Raw genomic sequence first — 10260 nt, 5'->3', positions numbered from 1 at the left:
ATGAAACTTTAGATCACAAAGGAAATGTCCCAAAAGCTATTAATATTTTTCTGTCTGGAAGAAAACCAGATGTAAATAATATACGCCTTGAAAATTTTTTAAACCTACCTAAAACTTTATTTAACTTTTTAGTTCCGAATATCTCTAAACTACGCTAAATGCAATTAAAGAGAACAGATAAATATCTACTTTGCTTTACTTTCAAGGGCTTAAAGATGTAACTTTATAATAAGAATATATTATATATAAACTGTTATATATTATTTTATAACTTTATTTATAACACCAAATAGAGAGAACTTTCTTAATTTGAGTTGGCAAAGAGACTACTTCGAATTTGTTATATAGTGAAAACAAACGTAACTCTTACATTCTCTTTTAAGCAGGACATAGGAGTAATAAGAAGTTTACAAGCTAAAAAAGGTTTGCCTTGTCAAATAAAAAAAAAATTTTAATAACTTTCTGCGAAATTTAATAAAGTTCACACCGATAAATTATTTTATAAGCGGGCAGATTTTTTTAAAAAAAGTGCGCAAATACGTGATTATGTTTATATTTAAAAGTTGTTTAACGAATTTTTATGTATATAATTTTTATTTTAATGTTAAAGAAACCTTACATCCCGCAGGAAGTATGCAAATCCTTAGCAGAATACGCAGTTGAAAAAATTTGTTATAAGGAACTTTTATAGAAATATAATACTTTATATTGATATTAGATGATTTAGTGGCTGAAATGTGAAAAAGATTAGTTAGAATCTATCAATTAATTAAAGTCGTCAGCGACGCTACTACACAACTATGTTCAAAAAAATAAATTACGCACTAGATCAGTGTAGCAAGGTAGCTTTGTGAGAGACCCAAGAGTTGCTTGGTCAACACGTTGATTGAGCGAGGCACTTGAGGGATAAATCTCTGTTTAGGAACCTATAAAACCACTTATGAGTTGTTACGGTATAAGCCTCACAAGTTTTAAAAAGTTTATCTAGGCACGTGCGCATACAGTTTACTTAAAAACTTCTATAGTACTAATTAAAAAATTAATAATTATCAAATTAAATTTAATAAAAAAGATTCTGATTAAAAATAATTATTTTTTCAAGTTACGATTTCTAAACTTTTTAATGGTTCACTCTACTGGCCTCTTAAATATTATTAAAGATTCCAAAAGGATTTGAATGCTATAAACAAACAATTATAGAAAAGGAGTAAATATTAAATAAGATTTTTATTAAAAACGGTTCTAAGCACCGAACGTCATTATTTTTATGTAAATATTTAAACTCGTTTCATAAAAAGTAAAGCTTGTCTCCTTAAATTTTTTTTACTTTTGTTGTGTTTACTCTCACACGTGGTTCAAATTAAACCTTAGCGGTCAATAAAAGGTAATACAAGATGCTTAATTGAAGGTGGAACAGCGATTCACACGCTCATCATGAAGGGCAAACCTAAAAGACTTCCTTTTTTTTTTTAGAGTCTTTGCAATTGGTCGGTAAGTTGAGCACAGTTTGGCCTATATTGTACACCTCCAGGGGAGTATCATGACAACTCCGTTTTCTAGGGTGGAGTAGGTGGATAGCCTTCTGTTCCACCGTAGTACTAACCAAGTCCCTGGAGATTTGATCTCAGATCGGACGAGTTGAACACTAACCCTTAATTCTAAATTCATAAGAGGAGCTTATACATGCTTTTATCTGGTACCGGCAGTTTAGAATTGATACCAATACCCACTCTAATTGCACACTTTTTAAAACTACCAAAAAAAATTATAATATGCAAAAACTCATTAGTGTACAATGAAAAAGAAAAAAAGTTTAATATTAAAAAAAAGCGGTCAATTAATAAACACTGTATACTATTATATTTTCCATTTAATATTAATTAAAAAAAGGCTTATTTTAAAATAAAGTTATTCAGAATCACTAAACAAAGTTTCCAGTTCAGCAATTGTATCCGGCTCGTCTGCAGGATTTCCAGAAAATTCTTTTGCAAATTCACTGATAAATATACATATAAATAGGACAAAAAATATTATTATAAAACAAAAAAATGCTGAAATTAAAACGAAAGAGACTCATATAAATATAAAGATATAATACTTTACTTTATACTAACTAAAACCTTAAAGACTTTGGGCGGCCACGGGAGCTGAAGTCGATTTGTATATCTTCAATATCTTCATTGTCGTATAATGACTGATATTTTTCAGCAAAGGATAGTTTATTATTATTATTATTATTATTAGTAGTAGTAGTAGTAGTAGTATTAGTATTGATATTAGTATTATTAGTACTATTACTATTATTATTACTATTATCAGTTATAAAGTTTTGGTTAACAGAACGCCATCTATAAAAAAACTCATCTATCGGAGTTTGTTTAGATGTAGAAGTCATATTTGCTTTCAAAACATTAAGTCGCTCGAAGCCAATAAAAACTATAGTTTTTTTAATCTGTCCAATCATAGCATCAACTTTTATAACAATTACGTAAAAAACGCAAACCAGAGATAACAACTGCTTCAGTTCTCTAGAAAGACGAAGATTTTTAGTGTTTAACAAAAAGTGCTTCAGCTGAACCATCACCGGCAAAGCAAGCTCTGGAAAAGCCACGTGATAGGACGATTCAGAAAAATATGCGTAAAGCTCGTGTATAACCGAGTTTATAACAAAGTCCTTCAAAGTATTTAATGATAATATATATATAATTATTATATATTATTAATATATTAAATTAACTTTTAAAAACCAGGATTAGCCAAAAAGTTACTAGTAGAGGCGTATAAAATTAAACTTATGCAGTTCATAATAATGATATGTAGAAAAAAGTATATATATAGAAAGAAATAAACTGTAAATACAATATAAAAAAAATATAAGTAAACTTGAAATAGTTTGCTCCCAAGAAAGTTTTTCTTAAACCGTAGAGTAAATTCAGTATCAGTTGCTTTAGAAGAAAAGTTTTGCGGTTTATTTTTAACGTAAACGGATCCTAAAACCTGCAATAAAATAAAAAAACTTGATAAAACTTAGTCATTAAACAAATAAAATAATATAAGCATTTATAAATATTTTTAAATGACTTGAGAATACTCTCTAACATATTTTTAAGTAAAAAAAATTTTATCAGCACTTTTGAAGAGTAGACATAAGCATAACAGGGCTATCGTAAATGTTTTAGCTACATTGATGGCCATACAAAAATGACTTCTAAATTTATACAATGCAAACCTTTAAAACTTTAATAATAAAAGTTTTTTACGTATTTGTAATGCCCAGAAATGTATAACTGCATTTAAAATGTTATAAAAAATATTAATTATATACAAATTTCCCATTGTAAAATTATAAAAGACATAAGAAAAGGCTATAAAAAAAAATAAAAATCACGAACTTCCGTTATAAAATGAAGCATTGGTATAAAAGGGGATCCCGAAGGCGACAATTCTCTTAAAGCTTTTAAACAGTGAAAACGAAGGGGAAAGTACTGGGCAGTAGGAATCAATCTGTAAAGAAAAATAATAATAATAGTAATAATAATAGGTAATATAATAGTACTAACTTTATAGTTGCGATTAAAACTTGAGCTGCAGGATAGATCAACTCTTTTAAAACTTCTTTATAAGTAGAAATAATACGGCAGAGTAATTTTATGGAGCTTATGTATTGCCAGTTATAAATCTAAATAAAAAAAATAAATAGAAGTAAAACTATAATAAAATAAGTTAAAGTAATTTTTATAAAAGTTGCATTAAAAATTAGCATGCGCAAAAGTGTATTATATTATAAGCTATAATTATTACCAAGAATAAAAAATGATGTAAAAACTTTTGATGCTCAATAATGATTAAGTTCTTTAAAAAAAGCTAAAAAAAAAAAAAAAAAACAAACTTTTTGGACGGTCTCCTTTTTAGTGGTAGTCATTGCAATGCGCATCAATACGGCAAGTTGACGAATGTAGCGAAACACGTGTTCATAAGCTCCAGAAATATGCAAACCAAATATCTCAACACAGCAATTTTCCTATAGACAATAGTAAATTCTTAATACTGATATATATAACATTCAGTACGTTACATATAACAGGATATACATAATTATTAGTTATAGTAAAACTATATATAACCAATATACTAAACATATTAAAATATAATAAAATAAATACTTGTAAGTATTAGTAAAAGTATAAAATAACCAAACTAATTATTACACCTTCTCTTACATATTAATAAAAATATAAAATATGCCCCTATTGTTATCAGTAAAACTATAATATATATATATATATATTACAGTCATTACTTTTTATATATAAAAAAATAATAAAACATATACTTGTTGATATTATTAAAACTATGAAAGAACCATAAACTGTAAAGCCGAAGAAGTGTGTTTTGATAGAAACTTTGAGTTTTTTACGTAAGTGGAGTAAAGCCCTTTCAAGCAGAATTTCCGCATATGCGGATTTTCTGGCGAATGGACGTTCGTGGTTAAACTTTTTTTTTTAGCTCAAACCATTCAAAAATGGCAAACCTTGAGCAACGCAGTGAATGCATAAATAGGAAAGGACGCGAACATGGGCTTCAGAGGACTCCCAGCTGCTCATGCAGATCTATTAATGATATACGCAACGATTTAGTGATAAAAAAAAGAAAAACATAAAAATTATAAGTAAATTATTAGAAATACAACAAAACTTTCTAAAAAATTTCTATATAAAAAAGTTAAAAGAAAATGAAATTACATTAAGTATTTTCCTTTTTCTATTTATTATATTACTTCAATATAAAATATAAAAAGTATCGAAGTATATAGAAGCCTTAAATATAAATTAGAATAATAAAAACTATACAAACACAAAAAAAAGAATATAAGACACATTTTAAAAATTAATGAAAAAAACCATTTCAAAAAAAATTGTATAAGAAATATAGTAAACAATAAATTTTATGATTATAATAACGAAGATAATAAAGAAAAATGGTTTCTAATATATTAAAAGGACTAGGCGAGAAGTAAAAAAAATAAAATAAAAAATTTATTATGCGGACCCCCAAGTTTATCCGTTTAAGGTAGTCAACTTATTTTTTAATTAAACTAATTAAAAGCTTCGAATTTAAAATCTAGTCAATGACCTGTCTTTTTTTTCTAATTGAGCAAAATTTATTGGTATTATTGCTAATTTTTAAAATATTAGCTAATAAAAAAGTTATCATTATAAAAAAAAACTAGTCAATTGTACGTTTTCAAATTTTTTTTAAAGTATACTTCGTTTGTTGGTCTACAAAAATGACGTAAGGTTATTAAATTTTAGTTAATCTTGCTATATATTAATTAGTAATACAGCATTAATAAAAATATAAAATTATAAAAACATTTATAATTATAAATATATAAGATAAAAAGAGATCCAAAAAGTATGAACAAAATAATAAATATTAAAATAAAAAGTTTAATTTAATTTTTTTATAAAAATAAACTTCATATAACAATGCAACAAAATAAAAAAAAATTCATAAAAAGTAAAGAAAGTTTTATAAACAAAAGTGATTCTGTATACAATTCCAAACTAAATATTAGTATGATTATAAAATTATAGAAAAAAAGGTTTAAAAACTACTGAAATTTTTTGAAAAAATATGTAATCCTAATAATAAAAATATTAACGCCAGTAAATAATTATTATGTTAAAAATATTAAAAATTCTATAAATTAAATATAATTCTAAATCGATTCCAGACAATTCCGAGGAATGCAGTCAAGACTAGAAGCTAATTTATAATTTCGTTTATAAAAAACAAATTCCAGAGGGAATGGAAAAAAATTGATATTATTTCGATTTAATATAGGATTCCAGGAAAATAAAAGACAAACTGTTATTAAAAAAAATATTATTTAAAAATAAGTAGAGCATCTAACAAAACATGTTCAAATTTTTTTTAAAGGTCATAAATATATATTATATATACTAAATATAATTAATATGAATTGCAGAAAAATATAGAAAAACTTTTAAAATATAAACTAAAATTTAATCGAGTGAGTTTACTGCGAGTTATAACTTTAAATAATCTAAAGAAAAAACAAAATTATCTTTTCATAATAAAATTGTTGTATTGAAAAATATTAAAAAATTAATTAAATCGTCAGATTATTATTGAAATTATTAAAAAAACTTAAAAGATTAATGTTTATTCAGATCGAAATTTATAATAAAAACTGAGAAAAACTAAATTTACTTTATAAAATAATATTAAAACAAGATTAGGAATAGTAAAATAAAAAAGAAAAAAACTAAATAGAAGAACAATACAAAATACTAAAGTGTAATCAAAAGATTTATAAAAAGTTGATTTAAATTAAAAAAATTAATTTATTTATATTACAAAAAGAGTTATTATAATACCTTGACAAGAACTCTCTGTAGCTTCGGAAAGCAAAGATAATAGGTAAGATACAAAGGAATACGACGAAGTATAAAGGCTAGAATGGTGGGCTCACAGTTCGTCTTGAGAAGATGTAAAAGATTGGATAAAAAACTTTTTATTACAGTTTTGCATTTGTGCCATTTTTTGCTAATTGTTGGATTCTTTTTTTCACTAAATTATGTGATAGTAAAAAAAGTATTATTAGTTCAATAAAGCGATAATATAGATGCTCAATATTATTTCTTATAAACAAAAAAATATGCATTCTAAAAATATATTTTATTTTTTTAACTATTATAAAACAATTAATAGTCATTTAGTTTTCTAATTTATAACTTATGTTTATTAATAATTATTATATAAAAAGGTAATTGTTATTAATATATAGTATAAAATAGTAATTTATTTAAGTAATACTACAAAATATAATATACAAATAATATCAAATATTATATATATAAATATATTTAACAAAAAACCTATTAGAAATGCAAAGATGGTAATCAAAGCTGGAACAAACATGGTCCAACGTAAAGGTAAGAACTTTTTTAAAAACTGCGGGATCGTTAATGGTATAATAGCAATCAACTGGCTCACTTAATAATATAATAAAAAATAACTAAGAGAAATTATAAATTATAAAACCGAAAAAAAACTTTAATGAAATATAAAAAAGAACAAATAAAAAAATTTGAAAATTTACGTTAAAAAAAAGTAAAGTTAATTAAAAACATGAATTTCAACCTTATATGGCATATATCTTTAAAAATTCTAATAAATTCTTTAAGTGCAAAGAAAGAATGTTCTTCAAAAGCTCTTCTAATCAAGTAATTAACTTCTTTAAGATAAAGGACTTTCTAAAAAAAATAATATGAAAAAAATTAAAGGATTATATATAAAAGAAAATAATTTATATAACAAGCAGGAAAAGTACATAATAAAAAAAACTTTTTATAAATTATAATATTTAGATAAAAAAATCAAATATAATTAAAACGTTAAAAAAAAAAGGTAATTTTTGAAAAACCTTCTCCAATTTAACTTTTCCATCCGATATAGAATCGTTAACCGTTTCACTCATAGTCTTATCATTGCTTTGACCTTTAATAACTTCTTTTCTTTTACCTAAAGTATGTTCAACTTCCTCTTCTGTTCCACTAACTGGTATCAAAACGAGATAAAAAAAATTGTTATTAGAAAATAATTATAAAATTTTACCATCCTCTCCTTCTGAGGAATATGAAAAATTAAGTAAATCCGGATCGTTTTCCTGAAGATATTTATAAAATTCAGGATCTTTATCAGCTAGTTTCTTGGAAGAAGAACCAGATTTGGAAAAAGAAACACATTTTTTCTTCTTAATTACATAGTATTAAGTAAATAACTTATTAAATATAATAATTTTATAAAACCTTTACTGTGCTCACTTGATTGTTTAACTTTTTCCTTTTCATATTTACTTATAATATATAATTAATAAAATAACTCCAAAACAAGACTAGAAGGATAAAAAAATATAAAATTATACCACCCCATAAGCGGATAATTGCTGATGCATCAAACAATGATGATTAGTATATTTTTAAATTAAGCACATGCTTTTACGCAGTTATAAATGCGGAACACAACCCGCTTAGTAGTAGGAGCTTATTAAGATTGTGCCTTTGTTTTGTTTGTCATTTAATGTAAAGTTGCTTAGAAGTTATATAAACGTGCATTTTTTTACTTTTTTCAGATACAATAAATAAATACTTTTGAGACGTATTATTATATTATTTTTATCTAACCTTTGGCTTGTGAAAAAGAGGATTAGCGATAAGTGTTTTAAAAGTGGTTGTTATATACCTAACCTAAATTTAATAAAATGGCGCAGAGAAAGTAAAGGCAAGAAAAAATATTACAAAAGGAACCGTTAAGAAAGCAAACTGTTATATATGTAGTATCATAAAATAATTTAAGGCAAGTTTATAAATAAAAAAGTAAAAAATTTACGCAATTATTTTGCAACTTGCTTTTCTGTGACCACTATAGTTGTACAACATGGATTATTTGACGCCATAATTAAAATAATTCATCAAACTTTTTTTTTCCCCAATGTTTTAAAAGGGCTATGCTAGTTATAATTAGCTTATTCGTATATATTAAGTTCAAAGTTCTGTTGGTAATCAGCTGTAATTGTTATTGCTTAAAGTCTTAAGTTAATCTGCAAGCTAAATCGAATGCGTCCGTGACTATTTCACTGATAAATTGTGCAACTTTTTTATAACCTCTATTTAGTATATCTGTCTGTATACTATATACATAATTCGCAATATTATTTTTCTCATAAAAAGTACGGTCTTCAAGTGTTCCGAGAATATAATAGAAACGCGTGAGAATAACTAAAAATAATTTAATTTTTTTACTGCCCCATATAAGTTATTATCTATACCTTCACAAAGAATTTTAGTTATGTACAAAAAATAAAACAAAAATTAAAAAAGTTATTTATCATAGTTCATCTCAGTGTAAAACAGTTCATTAAACAACTCACAATTTAAGAAAAAGACACACCCTACACTAGTTATTGGTACAAAGATCATTATAAGACGGTAAAATCACATTTCATAATATGTACATAATGAAGACAGTTGCAGTATTTTGTTCTAAAAAAATTGATAGTACTAAAAAAACAAAGAAGTTTGCAAAGTCTTCCACTTTTACCGTAAGCTATAAGTCTGTTACTTCCCTCTAACCGAATTGTACCGCCACGCGAGGAGATGTGAGTGGCACGTACACCAGTTTTTTAAATAAATTTTTTAACGATATATTCTCGCTCAACAGAATTTTTAGTATGAAATTATATACATAATAATATTTCATTTAATGTTTGTTTGAAGTATCCTGGATTTCACAATTTTATTTTTTTTATTAGTCTTTATTTAAATGGTTTAAAACTTAATTACTTTCTATGTGATAGTATTATTTTACTTGCGTAAAGCCATGTTCACTTTCACTAAAACCATATTTATTTATAGATCTTTTTTCATATATTAGTAACTTCCTCATTATATATCCTTGTGTAACCAGTTAGCGATTACCTTAAATTATTACTAATCACAGAATTTTACTATACTCGGACACTGAATTACATCTGTTTTTCTTCTTTTCTTTAAAGTATATGGTAACTTTAGTCTCTTTAAGCTTATATATATTATAAGTCTTTGTATTTTTAGGTTTCACCTGATAGTCAAGACTTCAATTACTCCGAAAGATCCACAGAAAGTTCAATTTTTATTATTTATAACTAGCTATTATAAGGCTTTCCTCTTTATTGCGATTACTAATTTATAAATTACACAGAGAAGAAGAGTTATGAGAATAATGAAGCAATTTTAAACAACTCTACTGAAAACACTGATATATCTATATCAAGTTTCTTTTATAAATATTAATTTCTTTTTTTAAATTATCTATTTGTTAGATTTTTCATGTCAGGGTAATACAGCTGAAAAAAGAAATCATGAACCGCTTGATGAAGAAGAGAAAAGAAGCGAAAAACTTAGTAATCCGGAAAATAAACTTGAAACAAGTAAAATATTTAAATCTACTGTTTTGGATGACGAGAATGAAAAAGTTACAAACGGTAACTTATATAATTAAGATTACTTTTTTTTACTAGTAAATTGATAATCGAACAGTATTTATGTAGATTATTATTTTTTTTTAGAGAAGCAATCTCTTTTTTCTGCTGCCGCTAATAAAGCGAAAGAGTCTGGTTTGGTAGAAAGTAAGTTCTCCGGAAGAAATTTACATTTAAATTTTATTATTTAATTTAATTTTTAATTTTTTTAA

General features: G+C 24.9%; 1 protein-coding gene and 2 long non-coding RNA genes across 3 annotated transcripts; all 3 read right to left on the bottom strand.

Moving 5' to 3' along the window:
• Positions 1–862: 862 nt before the first annotated feature.
• LOC135121019 (uncharacterized) lies at positions 863–2193 on the bottom strand. The gene is made up of 3 exons (XR_010278827.1): positions 2121–2193; positions 1928–1996; positions 863–926 (listed from the first exon to the last, which is right to left on the bottom strand). It is a non-coding gene; the product is annotated as an uncharacterized LOC135121019 (long non-coding RNA).
• Positions 2194–2285: 92 nt separating this feature from the next.
• Positions 2286–6571, bottom strand: LOC135121033 (nucleolar complex protein 2 homolog). The gene is made up of 10 exons (XM_064045343.1): positions 6405–6571; positions 4532–4610; positions 4364–4467; positions 3890–4021; positions 3561–3679; positions 3393–3504; positions 2884–2997; positions 2504–2674; positions 2339–2452; positions 2286–2291 (listed from the first exon to the last, which is right to left on the bottom strand). The coding sequence occupies exons 2-10, from the start codon at positions 4602–4604 to the stop codon at positions 2286–2288; spliced, it is 945 nt and encodes a 314-aa protein (XP_063901413.1). The 5' UTR covers positions 4605–4610; positions 6405–6571.
• Positions 6572–7462: 891 nt separating this feature from the next.
• Positions 7463–7879, bottom strand: LOC135121013 (uncharacterized). Its single transcript, XR_010278823.1, has 4 exons — positions 7839–7879; positions 7753–7783; positions 7645–7696; positions 7463–7587 (listed from the first exon to the last, which is right to left on the bottom strand). It is a non-coding gene; the product is annotated as an uncharacterized LOC135121013 (long non-coding RNA).
• Positions 7880–10260: the final 2381 nt, after the last annotated feature.

Source organism: Zophobas morio, unplaced genomic scaffold, assembly GCF_036711695.1.
Source record: "Zophobas morio isolate AGI-343-1 ecotype UQ-CSIRO unplaced genomic scaffold, CSIRO_AGI_Zmor_V1 ptg000478l, whole genome shotgun sequence".
NCBI classification, from domain to species: Eukaryota; Metazoa; Arthropoda; class Insecta; order Coleoptera; family Tenebrionidae; genus Zophobas; species Zophobas morio.
This window is presented reverse-complemented; position numbering and strand designations above follow the sequence as displayed.